General features: G+C 40.1%; 1 protein-coding gene across 2 annotated transcripts in view; it reads left to right on the top strand.

Moving 5' to 3' along the window:
* The first annotated feature begins 5,850 nt into the window (after positions 1-5,850).
* NBEAL1 (neurobeachin like 1) overlaps positions 5,851-20,269 on the top strand; it is an 80,349-nt gene continuing 65,930 nt past the window's right edge. For both annotated transcript variants that reach the window (XM_027880210.1, XM_027880209.1), the window contains exons 1-2: positions 5,851-5,892; positions 6,348-6,648. In XM_027880210.1, coding sequence (XP_027736011.1) covers positions 6,598-6,648 — 51 coding nt within the window. In that variant the 5' untranslated portion in view covers positions 5,851-5,892; positions 6,348-6,597. The remainder of the gene's footprint in view (positions 5,893-6,347; positions 6,649-20,269) is intronic.

Raw genomic sequence — 20,269 nt, 5'->3', positions numbered from 1 at the left:
AAGTATGTTCTTCATTTATGATAATGAAAATCCAGAATTCCACCTGTAACTGAGTCCATGGACTAACTCCATACTTGAATTGATTATAGGATGTACCTTTGATTTTGAACAGCCCCATAAAAGCAATGACCTTCACAGAAGTGTTTCTGCTGTGGGTAGACTGGCAAGTTCACAGCAACAGTATCATTGTGGAAATACTGCATACCAAGCCTCCAGCTATGACACTAGATGACTTAAGACAGAGCAAAGCATTTATAGTATTTACCAAGTTTATTAATAAGAATTATTTCTGACAAAGACTACTTGTAATGCTACAGGTATGAAAATAAATCTTTGAATTTCTAATTCACTTCATGATAAAAAAAACCCAAACCAAAACAAAAAAGCAGTCCTGGTGCCCAAGAGTTCCTGGTGCCATTTGGCATTAAGTCCAGATTTCTGCACAGGATTGAATCGCTCCTATTTCCAGCTCAAGGCCTACACTATGCTCTTTTGTTTAGCCAGGACCTCACACCATTTGTAGACATGAACTCATGTTGACCTTCCACAGCACAGAGAAGCAGCAGCTTTCTCTGGGCATCCAGGGTTAAGAACCAAAAGAGAGACCCATTATGTTAAAGATTCTACAGCCAGTTCAGTGTGCAAGTGGGCCCCCACGAGTTTCTCACATACTCCCTAGCACACTGTTTACATAACCCTGCAGAATCTTTAAAACTCCGTTTTACAAGACTAGCCGTCATTCAGATCTCTGTACCCTTTCTGTGCTCAGCACTCAAGCTAGCCGAGTCCCTGCAGTATTCACAAGGGCATACCTTGGGTTTCACATCCCACTCAGAAGCAGGCAGTGTGCTGCAGCCAACACCTAACTCCTGGGAAGCTGTGGTGCTAATATTTTACAAGAATTCCACCTCTAGCAGCAGTTGGAGCTTTCCTAAGACCATTTCCCCTTAGTTACTTCCCTTCATTTGCCTTCTTCCCCAAACCAAGAGAAATTAGGCCCCAAGTCGCTATAGCAGGCATTCTTGGGACAACCCTACCTTGTCAGCTGAGAAGAAATTAAGTTCAGGCAGATCACCAGAGAATACTAATCCCTACACATCCTTGTTTGCTGCCATGATGTTTTGTGGGTTTGGTTTTTTTCCCCGACACACAGATTGATTTCAGGAATCATGCTGCAGATTCAGATTGCTGAGCACTACAACATAATGAAATAATTCATTAAACAACTTCTTAACTTTTCATTGAAATTACCATACTTGCACTTCAAATCATTCTACTTCAGTTAAGAAGTTGTGCCAGTGAGACTGTAAAGGATGGATTACTTTGAGTGAAAAGTCTGTTTTTTCAGAAGGAAGTTCTCCTTCAGAAGGAAGACGAACTCTTTTATGATGCAATCTTGGGCAGTAAAAACTAGTGTCTTCAGGCATCTTCAAATGAAAGATAGCTGTAGTGTAAGTCTACGCATTCTAGCTCTTGCATAGCTAACCTAAATGCCAGCAGAGGAGGGGGCAGTTCCAAGACTGAACTCCTATCCATGAATTTTTGCTGGCTGTTAGAGCTTTTAAGAACCTAGGCTGATCAAAGCATATAAACACATACTACAGATTTAGTATGAAAGAGTCTTTAAGAGGTACCCTACACAAGAACACTCTCAGCACAGCTGCAAACTTAAGGCTTGTGCTAAGGGAGCCCACGCTACAAAAAAGGGAGCAGAAGAGATCAAGTCATTGCCTGAGCCTTCTACAACAGGGAGTCATTATACTGAAGGCCCCCTGTGGTAACAAGCTGAAAGGACAGAGAAGGACAAAAACACTCACCACAGTCCCAGGCTACCCTGGGGTTAATTCCTTCATGAATTTAAGTCTGGAGAATGGTTTAACCCTGCATATATGAAAGCAGGGCAGCTAGGGGCCAGAGGGACTTAATGCTATTAGGCAAACCATCACCTCCCAGCTTTAGCTGTGGCTAGTCTCCAACACTTTGAATGAAAGCAGCTACAATCCCTAGATATCAGCTTATATGTCAAGGGGCAAACAAATTCCTTTCCATTTTCAAATTTTACAAAAAATTAACAAGCCCTGAACTACATGGGGTGCAATATGAATATAGTGACAGAAGGAAAATTATAGACACTATAGTGATTCAGCTAACAAAATAATTGCATGCTTATCTGGCAATCATAGCCAGAGAAACTTAAGGCAGCTGACCCCGTGCTACCCTCAGCAAAATACCATCACAGAGGTCCTGGCATCTTGCAAGGGCCAGCTTGCCCCTTTTCAATAGCCACACCAAATCCAATCTCAAGGTAATTTGTCTTGAATGTCTAGAAACTAGCATCCACAAAGTCCTAATTCCTTACATCCAGCACAAGGTATTTTGATAGTGGAAGCTTTGTACACAGCCACAAGACCATTTGTTTACTTAGACTGTAAAGATTACTCCTTCCTTCTGTGAAAGGGTCTGGTTGTAAAGAAAGATGGAAAAATTGAGGGGTAGGTTCATTTCTAAGCTAATTTCCAAGTCCATTCCTATTTTGGATCTTCACTGTTGGTAGACAAAGCACTAGCTCTCAGACATAAAGAAAAACCTCAGCTGAAAGCTTTGCCTTATCTCAGGATCATTTATATTGATCTGGGGCATGGCCTCAGTAGAAGCATTAGGGCCAAACAGGTTTGAGAATATCTAAAAGTCAAATACAGATTTTTTTGGTCTTTTTCTTTTGCCTCTAAAGAAATTAAGTATAGCTTAACAAAAGCAGTACTAAAAGGTATATAGTTTTTCCTGCCACTTCAGAGGTTCCTGGATTCAAAGTTGAAATCCAATGCAGTCCATTCCTTTGTTAAACCTTTCCTTAACCCAAATTTCATGTGTTCTCCTAATCCACACCCTTCTTTCTACCCATTCTGTTACCTGAACTTGCTAGTAAGATGACTGAGTTACTACACAGCTACTGAAGAAAGAAATTAAAACTCTACTAATAATAAACAAAGAATGAGAAATAACCACTCTTGTAAACAGACCACAAGAGAGTAGCTAAGGAAAAATTAAATAAAAATGAACACTGACTACCTGATAGTTTAAGGTCCATTAAACAATTGATACATAATTATGGAAGAGAAGTTGATAGAAAGTCTAACAATTAACTTTCATAGCCTAACCAATCCACATACAGTCACATTCTTAAGTACCCATACCTAGCTGGCAATGCTTCTTTTTGCATCTTCCTCCATTCTTTGATTTTCACATCCTTAGCTGAGTCTTCTTGAAGGTAAGTATACAGAATTATATATATTATAAATATAAATATATATAATATATATAAATATATATATAATAAATATAAATTCATCTAGAATTATACTACACCTGCAGAGACAAAGCTGTAACCCACCTTTTTCCATTGACATCTCTCATTATTGATCATATTTCTATGTGAGAATAAACCTCATAGTGAATACTGAATGTCTGTACAGACAGGGAGAAAATAAACTTGACCTACACCCAGCAATGCAGACATCCAAGACCACCTTAACAACCTTACAGTGATCTACCCTGGCTTGAGAAAACCTCTAGAACGTCAGACTAGGAGACCACCCGCTCTGTATGACACCTATGGAACAGACTGTCCTGCTGCAAAACACAAATGCTTTACTTTCCATCTAGAGCACCTATAAAAGGCAATAACTGCCTACACGGGCAGCAGGGATTTCTTAGGCTCAGCGAATTAACTGCTTCACTACAGCTCTGGCGGAGGGGAAAATGGCTGCTTTATATTTCGGGAGCACCCTAATTACGGGGGCAGCAGCATTTCACAAGGGAGGAGTCTCCCATTTCTATCAATGGACGTTTCTGTGTTGCTTCATTGAAGCCTGCTGCAGGACTTACATGTGTAGGAGCAGCTGCTGTCACTTGCAAGAATCAGCAATGCAAAAAGCAGAGCAATATCTGAAGGGAGGACTGGTGTTGTATGTGGGTTTGCTTGGGCCTGACTTCTTCAGAGGGAGCAAGTTTTTAGAAAGTTTGAAATAGGCTGTTGTTTAGTCTAGAAAAGGCTGTAAAAAGATGTGATAAAAGTGTGTAACTCAAAAGACACGCTACAAAGGGCTGCTTTTTGCCGCATTACTGTGGAAGAGGCAAATAATAATGGTTTGCATTTGCTTGAAAGTTGATGCAGGCTGGCTCCTAGGGAGGAACTCCCAGAAGTAACTCAAGCCGAGATAAGACGGTCAGTGAGGAGGCAGGCTAACTTTTTCTCCTGGATGCTTTTCACCAGAGGAGTCTCGGGTGGTTTAAGCACAGCAGATCCTGCCCTGGGGACAGAGCTAGACTCTGAACTCTTACTTTTTTCTGGATGGAAAAAATTATGTTACAGCCTTAAGGCAGGAGAATATTGTGGCTAGCAGCAAGTACCAGAGCACATGTATCACACAACTAAAAATAATTTTACAGTCTCATTTTTGTCAGTGTCCCTCCAACTGTGCTAGGAACTATGTTTAGATATTGCAGTAAAAGATTCTTCTCCCACTCCCACACTGCTGATCCACGTGATATAACACTGAGCACAGATTAGCTCTTATTTCTTTCCAGGGAAACTTCACTGATTTTTTAAAAACAAGACAAATATGCAAAGGCCTGTTGCAGGACCATATCTCAGACTGTCTCAGAGACTGTACGAGACTCATCCAGGTGAGGAGACAACCCAGTGGCAGAAAGACCAGGGCTGTGGCCAGAGGTTGCAGAACTGTGATTCTCCCAGCAAACTAGGGAGATGGCCTAGATCTCGTTAAATCTTCTCCTCCCTGCTTTGGAGTCTGACACAACGGTAATTTCAAGCCACACTTTCTAAGGGCACAGAGGGACACGGAGGGAAGCCCACTCCCCTGCGTGTCACTCTAAAATGATGCTGTTATTGAACGAGCAGGAGGAGAGTCCTCTGGAGCCCAGTGCTTCAGCAGGGTCAGTGCATGCCAGTGTGCTCGGGCAGGGCCTCACCGGTAAGCTGATGAATATCTTTTCACATTTGTCCTCTGGAAATCTAACTTATTTTAAGAATCTTTCCTTAGTCCTGTGGAAGCTCTGCATACGAGGTAGGGGGCTGCTTTACAGCGGTAGCAGATTGGATGCATGGATATATCCAAGCCCTGGAGGCTATGCTGGTGGGTCCCTCTGGCGCACGTGTAAAACACCTGTATGAGCTTGGTAACCTTCCTCAGAATCACAGAATGGGTCAGGTTGGAAGGGATCACAGTGGGGGATCTGGCCCCACTTCCCTGCTCAAGCAAGGCTGTCCATGGCACAGGATTGCACCTAGGCGGTTCTTGATTATCTCCAGAGAGGGAGACACTAAAGCCTCTCTGGGCAATCTGTTCCAGTGCTCGGTCACCCGCACTCATGTTCAGGTGGAACTTCCCACGCATCAGTTTGCGCCCATTGCCTCCTGTGCTTGGCACCACTGAGCAGAGCTAGCTCCGTCCTCTTGGCCCCGCCCCTTAAGATATTTATACACAATAATGAAGTCCCCCCCCCTTCTGAAGCAAAGCAGTCCCACCAAGACTGCGAATGCCGATTCCTTTACGGGCACACTCGCGCTGTGGCAGAGGGACGAGCCGCCTGGCAGGACCCGCCCGCTCCTCGGGTGAGGCGCCGTGGGCCGGGGCCGGCTCCGCCACCGCAGCTCCGCTCTGCTCCCCGCCCCGGCCGGGCGCTACCCCGCCCGCAGCCAAGATGGCGCACGCGGCCTCCCCGCCCCTCAGTGGGGGCTTGGGGCGTGTTCGGGAGCGCGGGCGGGGCGGGCGATGTGGCGAGGTCCGGCCCCTCCTGCCCGGCCGCCACTCGCCGCGGCCCGGGGAGGCTGCGGTACTGCGGGGGCAGCTGCGGCAGGACGGGGGCGCGGTAGGTGACGGCTCGGGGCGGCCGGTCCGGTCCGGTCCGGGAGCGGGCGACAGAGCAGCGCGGGGGCCGGGAAGGGCCGGGCCGGCGGCTGTGCCGGGGCCGCCGCTGCTCTGCGGGGCCCGCCGGGGTGCAGGGCGGCCGCGGAGCCCGGGGGCGGCGGCAGAAGGGCGGCGGCGGCGGCGCTGTCACTGCCGGGGCCGGGAGCGGCCGTACCCGCTGCCTCTGCCCGCGGCCCCGCTCGGCAGCCCTGCGGTTCCCCCTCTGCCTCCCCGCAAAGACGAGGAAGCGCCAGGAGCAGCGAAAGCCAGAGCTCTCCGTCCTGGGGTGAAAGTGCCGGAGAGGAAAGCGCTGTGACCTGCCACCGCCCCATTCCCGCCGCTGTCTGCGGGCTTGGAGTGCGGATTTGTTTTTTCCTCCCTCCACCAAAGGCCTGAAGAGTATGTTTTCACTTTCAGAGATTAAAACCGAAGCGGCGCTGGTGAAGAACGGACATGCTTGACATTTATCTGCAGTTGCCTATGTTGTGCTTCATTATTTACTCGAAAAGGAGAGACTGAGACTCGGTTGTTTTCCTCCTTGACTTCTTCTCGGGTTATGATATAACTGTAAGAATAAAGCAAAACTGTGGAAAGAGCACTTGGGAACTGAGCATGGTAGGATCTTGAACTAAAGTAGCTGGTATCGACGGAAAGAGGAAAGGAAGGAATGGCATCCCGAGAGAGGCTGTATGAGCTTTGGATGCTTTACTGCAGTAAGGTAAATATTGGGGGGAGTGGGAGGGTTGTTTGTGTGTTTTCATTCTCTTTCGTTTGGAAGTTGGGTATTTAAAAATGTAGCCTCTTTTGAGCACATTTTTTTTTCTTAGAAGTTGCTTGGACTTGGCTAGCTTCTGTAAGGATTTAACTGCACTTCGCAAGCTATTTACAACCTCATCTCATGATTTGTTGTTCAGGCTGGTCTTTTTTTGGTCTGAGGTATGAATTGCAGTGTTCATGGCTCAGTTTAAGCAGTTACTGTAGCAATATATTTTAACTATGTGAATGCATACATTCACATAATTCTTTGTTTTGTAGCTCATTAAGATGTATTGTATTCACTTAAGATTTATTCATTTAATTCACTGCTCTCTAGTATTTAGTATTTAGCTTTATACTTTCTGTGTTCTGATCAGTTCCAGTTTCATTTAAACTTTATTAGCAAAAGCATGCCCAATACTCCAGAGTCTGTCTTTGCCGGTTATTGCCATAGCATCTAAGTATTCCATTAGTAATGGATTTCCTTCACCTGGCAGGAACGTTATTAAAATGCTGTCCTGTCTCCATTTGCATTTTGTATTTAATGCAATTCATGTATTTAAAGCACATGTCCTAATTGTCACCGGGTGTGCTGAGTATATACACAAATTGGATTGCAGATTATCTAAACAGATAACTGTAAAATAAGAAACATACAAAAAATAGCTGTAAAGGCAGAGGAAAGGGCTAGTCTACTGTCATATAGGAGCTCAGTGTCAGTGGCAAGAGTAGCTTTTGGTGGCCTTATTTTCTAGTTTTGTTTTGCCTTTTTGCACTCTCATTTGTACCTCAGTTTCTTTAAGTCTCCAAGCCAGTAGGAGATTAAGGGTATAACAATCCTTCTCTTATTCTTCCCAGTTCATTTCTAGAGAATGCCCATCTCAAGAGCTTAAAATGTGAGATGTTAAGTATAGACCATGTTCACACAAGTGCACGAAACAGTCTTAATTGTAGCTTTTCCGAATTTTTGTGAGAGTTTGCAACCTTCATGCTCCATATATAGTTAAAATAAAACTAGTGCTAACAGAACAGCATGGTATCAGTTCTTACTGCTCCTCGTGTGGGTGATCTGTTGGACTGAAACATATTTGTGTAGACCTTTGCCTTTTAAACCAATGTAATAACGATACTGGCATTAAGAAGTGGAATAGCACTGGAGGAGATGGATGTTTTGCCAGTGAGTTCATCAATGTGAGAGGAACAAAGACACTTGGAACAGACTCCCAAGAATCCAGGCTTTACTCAGCTTTGGGAGATACTAAGGCTGCTGAGATGAGCCAAGCTCTGAATTTCTTTGCTCAACCTTTCTTTGGCTCTTTCCTCCCTTATTCTTTATACAGTTCTTTTGTCTGTCTTGGACCTTCTCCCCCTTGGCTGGAACCTTTCATTCATTGTATGCTTTCCATCTCCATGTTGCTTGCATGCTAGCAGCAAGTTTGCTGGTTAAAATCACTTGGAGGATGTTCAGTTTCTTTATGGGAATGGTTCCTCTAGTCTAGTCCGATCTCAGGTGATGGAAGATGGCCTGTTAAAAAAAAAAAAATCTTTTCATATGTGCAGTCTCCTCATTAGCTGTCAGTGACTTTTTTTGGCCTTTTTTTCTTCCAAACCCATACAATGTGGGCACAATTAGGTGGATTTGTATGTTGATAAGGATGCATTCCTAAGTAGCAAAACATATTTTAAAAATAAAAGAGCTTGTCTTCAAAATATTAAGGCAACTGGAGTGATTCCAAGAACGGAGCCTTCACTTTTTCAAAAAGTGCCAGGCACAAAACTGGTTTTTCCCCGCTTTTGTGCTCTCTTTCTCTTTCTCTCTCAACTCTTTCAGGTTAAAATTATATCTTATTCTGCTTGAGGCAAGCATCCAGCATGAGTATTACATTGAGCTTGTGAAGTTAAGAGTAGCTGATAAAGCTGGGTCTTGGGATGCAAAATGATGTGAAACCTTAACGTAAATTAGTTTATTTAGTCATGTTTTGGTAACATCTGTGTATTATGCTTTGTTCTCCTCAGAGCATCTTGCATGAGAAGATGCAGCAATAAATAACTACCAGTGACAGGATACAGTGGTTTAGGGAAAAGTCTCTTGATACGTGGGATGGCCCAGTGAAGTGTATTACCATGCCTTGTATGTTGCACTGTGGTGATTTTGTTGTCGGTGCCATCCTGGGAAAGCAAGCTAGGCCATTTCTTCAAACTAGAGAACCGACTGGAGAGTTACACTTGAGTAAAGTGGGAATTTATTCTGCCACAAATCCCAAATCTGTGACTTTAGCTTTTGCAGCCTTGTTAACTAAAGAAACAGTGAAATCCAAGCTCCTCCTTTGTGATGCTTCAAATTGTTGCTAATAAATAGCCCTATGTGTCTTTTGATAATCGGGTCCCTCATGATAGTCTGTTAAATATAGCACCCTGTGGTAGAGCACAAGGCTTTTAACAGCTTTAAAGTGCTTGATAATGCTGTGTTACCATCTTGCCATCTATCCTGGGTCATGACTCTTGTTCTTTGTGATCATTTGACATCTCTGGCAGCCTAAGGTGTCAGTTGCAACACTTACTTTTGTGCAAAGTAACATTAGGAAGGCATTTCTCCATTTTCGTTGCCTCTTATGCAGTTGAGCAATTGGATATTTGGGCAGACAGCAGCATGTAACAGGGATCTCTGCAGAAGCATCTTTGGAAAGCACTGCGTACAAGGAGGTTTAATTTTTCTGTTGTTTTCTTTCTTTTCAAGATAAATGTTTGAGTGGCTGCAAGAATTTGTTTTCAGTTGGTATTGAGTTGTTTTTCATCTGGCAGTTTCTAATCTAAGGCTGGGATTTGGTTTTGGATTTTTTTTCCTGGTTCTGTTCCCCTAAAAGCTACAGACTACAGTCTACTGTGTAAGATGGAAGTAGTAGCCGCACTTGATGTATGATGCTTCTGATGTTTCATGGAAGGAGTTTAAAACTTCATTAAATTTAGTTAATTTTAGTCATTTCCATAGAAGTCACTAGAAAAAATTTTTCCAGTCGATTTGTCAATTCAAAGCCTTCAATAACTCCAGAGGAGCATGGAACACTTCTTATTTCGGTGCATGCAGAGCAGATATCTGAAAATGCTTTGCTGATGTAAGTGTACAGCAGGAGAAGAGCTCTGTTAGGTGAATTGAAGCAGTCTCAGGAAAGGACTTGCTTTCACACATCTGACTTTTTCATGCTGATGTGACTGAGGTAATCCACCAGTTTTGCCTTAGACCATTATGGCTGTAATAATATTACTATTGTAATATTACTCTTATAATATTGGTTGATTAGTCTTTTAATAGATATGAATTATATATCAGTATAGAAAATGTATTTCTGTTTTATAATCCTCTGAAATAACTATTACTGCAGATACAATTTAAAGAGATTCATCTCTGTCTTATCTGTAAGAATTTAACTATGTTTAAAAAAACCAACCAAAACAAACAAAACAAAAACAAACAAAACAAAGAACAAACAAACAAAAAACCAAAACAAACCAAAATACCTGGTAGGTATTTCAGACAAAGCATGTCAGGATTTCTGATATTTTTCATTTTATTCAGAAAGTAGGCAGATACCCTTTCATGTTGAAAGAGATTTTCTCATCTATCAAAAGAAATCCCAGTTGCCTTCAGAAGGGGTTTCAAAGGCATAAATGCAGGTACTTAGCTGCCATATGCACATCAGAAAGTCTTCAGTTTTTGTTGTATTACAATGGTTCTGAGCTTTCTCTTACACTCTGGTCTTCAGTACAGCCCTGATTTCATTTAAACACTGTCTTTTCGTGTAGGTGATATAATGTTTTGAAAGGAAACCCCTGAGTCTGTTCTCCAGCCAGTCTGCAGCCTGTGCTTCCCATTGCAAAGAAGGAACATTCAACTGTAGTGTCACTGATACAGTCAGGACTCTGTGTGTTAGAGTCATAAAGCTAATCCTAATGTTCTGGTCTTCACTAGTGCAGAGAGCTGAGACAGTCACATCCCTTGCTGTGCAAAGAGCAGCTGACTTGTGCAGAAGCTGTCATCTTAAATGTGCTTTCTTACCTTATGATGTATCTCTTATTTGTTTTTTTACAGAATTTATTGTATTGAGATAAATGTTACAGTTTTCTCTCTGGCATAGTGAGGATATCTATGTATTAATTCTAATTTAATATTGTAGCATAGAAAGAAATGTGATACTTTTTTTGTAGGAGAGCATTTTTGTCAGTACTAGATCAAAAGCTGGATAGCAAAAAACCCAAACAAACATTAAATGACTCTATGCATCAGCCTAAAAATGTCCTGAAATAGTTAATCTGTTACTTTGAGTTATTGTTTTTTTCCCATCTGGGGTCCTTGTAGACTGCTGTACAGGAATAAGAAGACTTGAATGATAAATTAAGTGGTCTTGGAGAAACCATGATTTCTGTTAGGTGCAAGCCGCTGTGGTGAGTGAATTGCTGCCCACTGTGGGGTGTCAGCAGTGCTTTGCTGTCATCACAGGGCTGTCTCTACCATCAGGAATACCACTGTAATATTAATACTTAAAAGCTGAAGTAACTATTTGAAGTAACTACTTATATGAAGTATCATATAAGTATATAATTGGCTTGAGTTAAACTTGCATTTGCCTTCTGAGAAGTAAACAGGTCATTTAAATTAACGTTTACTCTATGCCCTAAGTGAAGAGTCTCTGAAAGAGAATCATTTCAATTGCTTTCCTTTTCATGTGTCCTAATCCTAACATACTGCATAGAACTGAGATAAATTTGCCCTTGAATTATAAATTTATGTGCCTTTCAAGGGTGTGCTCCTTTGGAGAACTTTCATTACCATCAGCCACCTTGTGCTGGGCCAAAACTAACATAAAAATAGGGCAATCTTGCTAGTGAAAAGGGTTGTCTGGGAGCAGGAATGGACTAGTGTTCTCTGTGGTGTTATGATGGTGCTAAGCTGACCCACTAGCTGGCTGTTACTGACAAAAAGCATCCTGCTGTATTATCATTGTCCATTCACTCCTGTCTTACAAGGTATTGCCTACCAGACAATATTTTACAGTTCAACTGCATCTCTCACTTAGCATCAAGAGTTTGGGGCGTTTAATGTCATGTTCAGCAAGTGACAGCAAATGTATAACTTTGGGAAGACTATAATGAAATTACAAGGGATGGTTCATCAGTTTATTTTAAGTAATGTGTTCTAAGAGTTTTTAAACTTTGTCCCTGTAGAAATTTGGAGAGTATTTGTAAATAAACTAAAAAGGTTTATTATCAGATCAGCCTTTAGATACGACTGTTGTAGGGCTGCATGAAGTAGTATGATTGAACTGAATATGTTCACCCAAGTGGTGGTGTAGTTGTTTCTCAAAGAACTGTGGGTTTAGCAAAGTTATGCTTAGTTGTGGTGAGATGCATGTAATTCAAGAAGAATACAATCGTTGACGTTAAACTGTAAGCCCTGTGTGAAACACTGACCTTTGCATCCCAAATATGATCTCATCTGGACTTCCTTGTGCAATTGCTGATTTGGCATTGTTGCATATCTCACTGCTATATATCGCCTTTGTTATAGTATATAAAGGAGTATTCAGTTTACAGTGTGATGAATGCTTGAGCAAACCAAATGGTCAGTAAAAGTTTTTTGTAAGTCACTGTCATGTAAATTCATGCCTCTGCTAAAACCGGCAAGTGAAGTTTTATTAAACAGTTGCTATGTAAGATACCTTTTCTGTAGATAAGTTTTAAATAAACCTCTGCATTCTTAGGGAGTGTTACTTGTAGATAATGTCACAAGTCACTTGTGGCCCTGTCTTGGTGAAATTATCATTGTTCTGTGTTAATGTATGAGAGGCTGAACTGAGGGTGGATATAGATAAACAAGAACAGTTGGTCTTCAATTCTGAATTTAGTCTGCTATTTAAAGAGATGTCTCCTAGTCCAAGAACTAACATAATTCTGACATTTACAAATATAGAACTTTTCATACAAATAATTGACATGATTATATGAGACACTAGTCTCTTGAGTAGCTGTTTCCTTCCTTAATTATGGGTCTGGGTGACCTTGTGCTGGTAGTTGTTCAGACACAGAAGAGGTACTCTGACACAGAGGATGCAGACTTCGGGCTGAAATGAGGCAGCAGATAAACCTAAGCAGACAAAGAAGTAAGAAAATCATAACATTTTACAAGCTATGAAGAAATAATTTTTGTTTATCATTCTGTAATATATTTGGCAATACATATATGTAGCTGCTACTTCTAGATGAAGAAGAGTGTGGTTTTTCTGTGCTTTTCTTGTCAGATTTAGGGCTTTACTGGTGTGCAGCATGAGATTAGAATTCCCTCATGGCAGTGGGTTTGTGGATTAGTGCTTTATGGAATCAATGAGTAATATTTATTTCTGAACATGCCAATAAATGTATTTCAGATCAAGTGTCTCTTAAATAAAATGATTTATCACAATACTAGAAACACAGCCTTGTGGGTCTGTGTGTTGATGTTCCAGTATAAGAGTGAATTTAACCAGCTCTGGGCTGTTGTGTGGTATCTGAGTTATGGCACTTTGACCTTGGTCAGTTTGGCAGATCTGGGGTGGCCTGTGTTCTGATAAAGGAATATTGCAGAATTGACTCAAGGGTGCAGCATGTTTGTGCTGATCAAGGAAATGGCAGAGAGGCTTGCCAGCTGCCCATGGAACAGCATTGTAGCTTAATGCCTGAGTCCAAATGCTGTCAATAGATACTGTTAAAATATTTACAGGCTTCAGAAAGGTTAAACAGCTGTCATAGAAGAGAGAAAAGCTTCCCTAATTACTAAACTTTTCTTGCTGAAAGATATATATGTAAATAGGGAAAAAACCACCAAAATATGCACATCTCAGCAGTACAGATAGGCATCTTTTTTTCCTTAAAAGCAATTTGTTCAGGCCTAGCTTTTCCTATTTATCTTCTTCTAAACGGGGAGGCTGCTGTGAAGGATTATGGGTGATGCAACAGGAAACACTGAGAAATGAAAACTATACTTGATTATTCTCCTCATAAACACTGTGTTAAGTTTGACATCGCACTAAGGCTTCTCCAGGCACCTGCAAATCTAAACATTAGCTGTTAGATTTCTGTGCTAGTGAAATATTTGTGTGTTGATGCATTCTCTGGTGTTCAAAGCATTTACGATAACCTGTTTGTCTAATTTATGATTGAGGATTGCATTTGCCTATAGTAAGCAATGGAAATAATTGGCATTAAGTAGTTGTTTGACCATTGAGTAACACTGCTAATTATGGCTATGTAAAACTAGGAATTAAATTTAAGAATGGCTGATTATACTAATTGTAAATGCAGAGCATATTTTAAAACAGAGAAGGTATTTAAGATGCTAAATTCCAAAGGCTTTAAAGGCTTTCGAATGATTTATTTGAAGGATATCTTAGGGAGGCACAAACAAAACCTCAAAAAAAAATTAATGGTTAAATACTACTCATGCACGACACAAAGAAAGCATAAAATCAAATCAAATGGCAAACCTTTAATTATATAAAGATAGCAGTTTAACATAGAAAATACACTTTTATTTAAATAACCAGTTCTAGTAATTCCAGCTTTTAGACTGAAAGGGGTGGGGGCAGGGAGGAGCACATAGGGATAACGACAAATCTTTGAGGACCTTTGAGGACATATTTCCTAAGTCCAGATGAAAACGGTGAATGAGTTTGCTTTCATTTGTTAATGTAGGGAGAATTGTACTCTTTTTATTGCCGATTACCGTTCACCAGAATCTGTCTAAGAGCCTCCAGGAGTATCCCATAAGACATTTAAAAACTGTTAAGGAAGTGAAGCCTGAGGTTGAAAAAGTAGCACTCGCACTGGAAAGTAGAATTTGGCAAATGCCAGAAAAGTGTATAAAAAGCCAAATGAAAATGAAGCAGTTTGAGTTTGACTTGTTGAATAAGATAGCAAGATTATTCTTTAACATTAATAATAATTTTAGGAAAATATACCTTCATCTGGTTTACTGCCAAATTTCACTTACAATGTGGAAATAGAAATTAGGAGCTGAACAGAGTTTTAAAAGTTACTGAAACTTATTCATAAAGCATCGTGCAAAATGAGAAAATGCTTGATTTCTGTGGAAGTGATGGAAATGTTCACCGACAGTGTATGTTGGGTGTCAGCCCAGAGTTTCCAGTGATGTAATCCTCACAAGTTTTGTACAAAGTGGCTGTGGTAGTTGCAGGCTGCTTGTGAGTTGCCCTACTGACTGTCAAATGTTTGGCTAATGCATTCAATTATATAAAACCTGGTATTTGTTTACCTGAGCTGTGACTGAATTTAGGATTAGCTGGAATGAACAGCTTTCCTGATAAATGACTGGAGCTTCATGGGAACTGTAGGCTAAACGGTTATCATGTACCGAAAAACAAGGAGGAAAAAGGTTTTATTTGATGTTCCCGTTTCTTTCTTTTAAGTGGCAATTTTGGTTAGATCTGTAGCGTTCATATTTTTTAAAGGACAAACTTGAAATTTGGGAAAGAAAATTATGATAAGGATGCTCTTTTAGTATTTACTGTGTCTAATAACCCAAATTACAAAAAGAAGTCTCAAAAATGGCAAGGAGTCCAGTGGCTCAGGTATGACTACATACAATTTTTTTTCCACAGGACCATGCAGCATTCACAGCAGTGGATGGGGAAAGCTCTTAGGAATAAAGCAGGGTATAGAGGACAAGGGTCCTATTTGCAGCAATCTGACCTTATTATTTACTCGTGCTAATAATTCGAAAACTGAAGCAGCAGAAATGCAATAGATGCCAAACAGCAGTTGCACAAGTAATGCATATTCTGCTATGCCATAGTTTTTGAGGGTTTTTTTAAGTGTACTTCTGAAAAGTAGATTTGGGGGTTCTAAATTATGTACCTTCAGTGTGTAGTTCAGCTGCAGTACAATGTTAATGTAAGGCTGATGAGACTGAGAAGACAAAACTAAACATTTAAATCCATAGCTAAAGATACAGAAAACTTGTTTTAGTTAAATTGGGAGTGAAGTAATCACATGACACTTTGAACCAAATACAGACCTTTGTTTTTGTTTTGATAAGCTGTACACAAGTTCTCAGCCTTTAAAGAAATAGCAATGTTTAGCTGTTGATGTAGTGAAATAGCAGGCTGGTGTTTTACTGTTGGAGCACCATCCTGCTTCCTTTCTGTCAGAGTTAAACTTGTGTTGTCTGTCTCACTTAAAGTAAAAACTTGAGACAAAAGCTGCCTTTGTGTGTGTTGTGGCTAAAACTCAGACTTTTTCTCATGTAAAACAATGGCATAACTTGGAGTTTCAAAGCTATTAAAAGTCTAAACCTTTCCTAAGCTATACTTTGAATTTTCATTAAATTTAGGCTAATCGTGACACTATAGGTTTTTGACATCATGTTATTTCAGTTACCTTCGAATTGTTTACAATGCTTCTTGTTTCCTTAGGCTTAAAATACAGCTTCCAGTTAGTTCCCTGTGTCAACTTTGATGAGAAAATTAAATGTTAATTGAATGTAATATGTTATAGTATGGTAAATTCCTGATAAGTGCCCTGTGTAGTAGACTCCAGAAGGCTGAAATAGCATATGCCAGCTTGTTCATGGAACTTGCCCAGTGGTACTTTCTGTCCAGTGCAATGTAAAGACATTAAAGTCTGAGTTCAGATTAAGTAGATTCATCCCATGGATGGCATCAGTCACATGCCAGTTCCAAGCTAGAAGGCTGTAATTGTATTGTCATTCAAAAACGATAACAAAAACAACAACAACAACAAAAAAAGGGCAAGAGAAAGAAAAAAATAGAAGCTTTACTTCCATTTTAATAAGAAAATTCTTTCATTTTGTCTTTCTAGTTTTGTTGGAGATTTGACGTAAAAAGGAAAATGAGTAACAGTGCTCAGATGATTCTCTTTAACTTAAGGCGATAGTGGAAGATTACAAATATTTTTTGTTTGTTTTGAAGAGAAGAAATAAATTTAACTTTAATGTTTGTGAGCTAAATTTTATCATGATTGGCAGCCATAGGTTTTATTTTGGTATAAATCTCTATGCTAAACAGATTTTTTAACTTGTCCCCAATTAATTGTTTCTATCGTGATTCACTGCAATTTCCAATTATAAAACCACCCCATCCTTTTTTTTCTTTTAATTCTGGAAATGGAACAGAATGCTTGTGTGAATTTTGAAAAAGGAGGTTTATAATAACTTGTCAGGAGCTTTTCTAGCTTTGGATCAGCTGGTTCGAAAATCAGTGTTTTGATTAAAATGAAAAGTTGTGCCTGAAGGTGATTCCCTTGATAATTAGAGTTGATAGATTGCATTTATCAAGACAATTTAGCCAGTTTAAAATGGTTTATCGTGAAGTCTTTTACTAATTCTAACTGTAGTGTTGCTGCTTTTACAAAGCTTTTCATATTTTATTTTGACATTTTACAGATATGAAAGGGTCAAAATAAGTATAAGCACTTTCAAAGTAAAGGCTGTTAGGAGTGCTCATGCTGCAAGTGTAGCCTTTTATGCCTGAAAACATGAAGAGAAAAACCACCCTTAAACCAAAGCTTCTAAGTCCCCAATGGGTAGTTTATTTCGAACACTGTTAAGAAATGTTCTTCAATTCTGCATTTATGCAGACTACTTCAATTAATTTTAAGAGTGGTAAACTCACCAGCGATCCAAAGGCAGTGTTTCATTTTCTAACATTACATTTTGTAGGTCTAGTTCAGCCTTGACACCAAGGGATTGTTCTTCTTTTAAATAAAATGCTTGGGGACGAGGGATTAGTTACGATAATACCAGTGCCAGTGAGATTTTATGGTTGCGCTTCTAAGCTGAAATCCACTTTGAAGGTTGATGGGCTGCTCCGCACAGGAGTCAGACCGGGCTGGCTGTTTGATGCCTGCATGTTAAATTTAACGACTTCAAACAACTGTCTTGTCAAACAAGTCGGGCTTGTTTGACGGTCGGACTCTGAACTGCCCTGCAGGGAATTTTTGCCTTTAGAGCATGGAATGTGACACTGCAAATAGCCTCGGGTGGATCCAGCTTTTGTTTTTAGCAACTAACACTTCCTGAACATAGCTATAAAATTGGACTGAGCTTTGCCCTTCCAGTTGTGTCTCTTTGCCTGAAGCCTTAGTAGAAATGGAAGTTACTGCTAAATCTAAAAGCAACACTTTATATAAGTACATAAATAGTGTTGATTTGAAACCCTGAATAAGTGTGCCAATATTCCATAGGCAGAGGGTTGAAGACTTTCAGTTTCGTGTTAAATGTTCTCATTTAATTTAGAGTAGGATCTAAGACTTCAATACTACTTAGCTCGTTAAAGAATTTAAAAAATGTTATAGCCGTTCAAACATTTCTTGTGACCTTCTTGATAGGCAAATTAATTACTGACAAAAAATAGGATTGGGTTTTTACTGTCCATTTAATGAGTCTTCATAAAGACTAGAGAAAGCTATTGTAATTTCTAGGTAATTTAGTTATGAAAGACAAGAACCTGTCCCAAGTTAGTGTAGATTTCGGTTATCATTTCTTTTCACGTCATTGCTTTAGAGAATGTCCTGTCTGTCAGAAGGGTTTCAGAGTAGATCCATCTCTGCTATTGGCTTTGTTTGTGTTGTGTTAGCATTGAGAGCTTGTTTTCCAGCTTGCCGAGTCTAAGGAAGGCCTTGCTAGAGTTCATACATCTATACTGCAAGTGTTAAAATCTTTTACTCCATCGGGAACTGATTGTTTGGCACTGTTTAGTCACAGTATTGCTGTGCATTTCTGTAGACCTGTACACTGTGTTTACTTAGCAAGTGTTTTGTTCTTTCTAGCATTGCACTCTGTTGGGAAAGGAATAAGAAAGGGAACAACACTCTTCTGGATGTTTTGCGGGAGACAGGTTTAGTGTGTTACGGTTTTGAGTGTGTTTTGAGGTTATTTTTGGTACCTGTTAGAAACACTATGCTGCTCAGGCCTGGCAGACTTTTTTTTTTAAATATCAAGAACTGTAACAATTATTACTATGCCAAACGTATCTTAAAATAAAGAGGCCTGAAGAGTGATGTGTCATTTCGCTGGATTGTTTTTTTTTATATTTTTTTATTTATTTGTTTTTCTTTTTAAAGAAAAGTGGAGGTATTTAAGGAAGGGAAGGAACAAGGAAGTATTTTTTTTGATTTACACTTCTCTCACAATGACACCCTTAAGATAGCCTTGTTAAAACTCTAGTTGTTTCCATTTATCACTATGAAGAGAAATGGCTGATGTGAGTTTTATCTTCTTGGATTTCAAACCATGGAGAAATTACTTTCCAGAAGTTTTAAGGCATAGATAAGTTACAGAAATTTGTCTTGCACAAAAGCTAGGCTAGTTTCAGGTAAATAAATGAAAAGCTTAGGCTTGTGACTTAAAAAGCTTCAAAGTTTCAGAGATCAACATCTTCTATTAGAAAGTTGTAATGGGTGAAAGGTTTTATTACCCCACACAGCTTCTTTCTGCTTTTACTGCTGTTGTACAAATCAAAAATTTCCTTCTTGATTTCTTGCTGATCTCATAAGGCATGTCTGCAGAGTGTATGTGGTGGGGTTGGGAGAGAATACCAATCTCAAATGGGTTTATCACATTTTAGCCTTGTGGTGTACCATCACAACATGCATTGCTTTGTAAGCTGTGCTTTCAAAGTGTGGTGCATCTTCAACCAGCACCACAGAAAACAACGTGGAGCTGTTGTCTGACACACAGCCTCCAGCTACCTGTCTGCAGAATGATAACAAAAGGGTAATTATCAACGTGGAGAATTAGAAATAGGCTCCACAGTTTTTGCTCTTCTACTGGTAGTAAGGATTCTGAGTATTTAAGATGCTTTACTCTGGTGTGGCTAGGATACACTACTTAAGAGGACTGAGATACAATGGAGTAGCCAACAATTTAGAGTGGCTCAGTTGGAGCCAGGGTTGCAGTTCAGTGACTTGTTGCCCTCAGTAGCAGCACAGATATAAGTATTGCCATACCCATGGGATGCAGTCTTCTGCCACGTGGTAACACAGATATTTGTTGTATTGCAACATTTACTGGCTTGGAAAGTTGTTCTGGCATTGAAGAACACTGTGCTATTCATGCCAGAGTTAAGTCACTTCGTGTTTTGCTGTTCGTGTGGTTTACCACTTCTGTCATGAGAAAATAGAGAATAGTTGAAAAGATGGGTGGGAAGAGAACTTAACAAGAAACAGTCTAAAATCCACTCCATTTAAACTCCGGATTAAGTGGCAGCAGCTGACCTCAAACACTAATTCAGTTCAAGATAAACACGCTGGATATAGGCTAATTGCACTGTACATAGAATCCCGGTGCAAGAAAACAGCTGATGCACGTTATTACTGTTTGTTTTTATTATGAAAGTAGAATTTTAAACCACGGTAAAAAGGTTGGTTTTCTCCTAAGCCCCCATTCTTTTGGTTTGGGAAAATATAAGATGCATATGACGCACATAAGCAGGTCTGAAGACAGGTTGTATGTATTTAGCAGTGTTTTAGGATTGGACATTTTTGTGTGCTTTGCCCAGGATAACATTTGCCATTTT

This window comes from Empidonax traillii, unplaced genomic scaffold (assembly GCF_003031625.1).
Source record: "Empidonax traillii isolate 1590-97213 ecotype Southwest subspecies unplaced genomic scaffold, ASM303162v1 scaffold65:size4453928, whole genome shotgun sequence".
Taxonomy (NCBI): domain Eukaryota; kingdom Metazoa; phylum Chordata; class Aves; order Passeriformes; family Tyrannidae; genus Empidonax; species Empidonax traillii.
The sequence above is the reverse complement of the archived record's forward strand: the minus strand, read 5'-3'. Positions and strand labels throughout refer to the sequence as shown.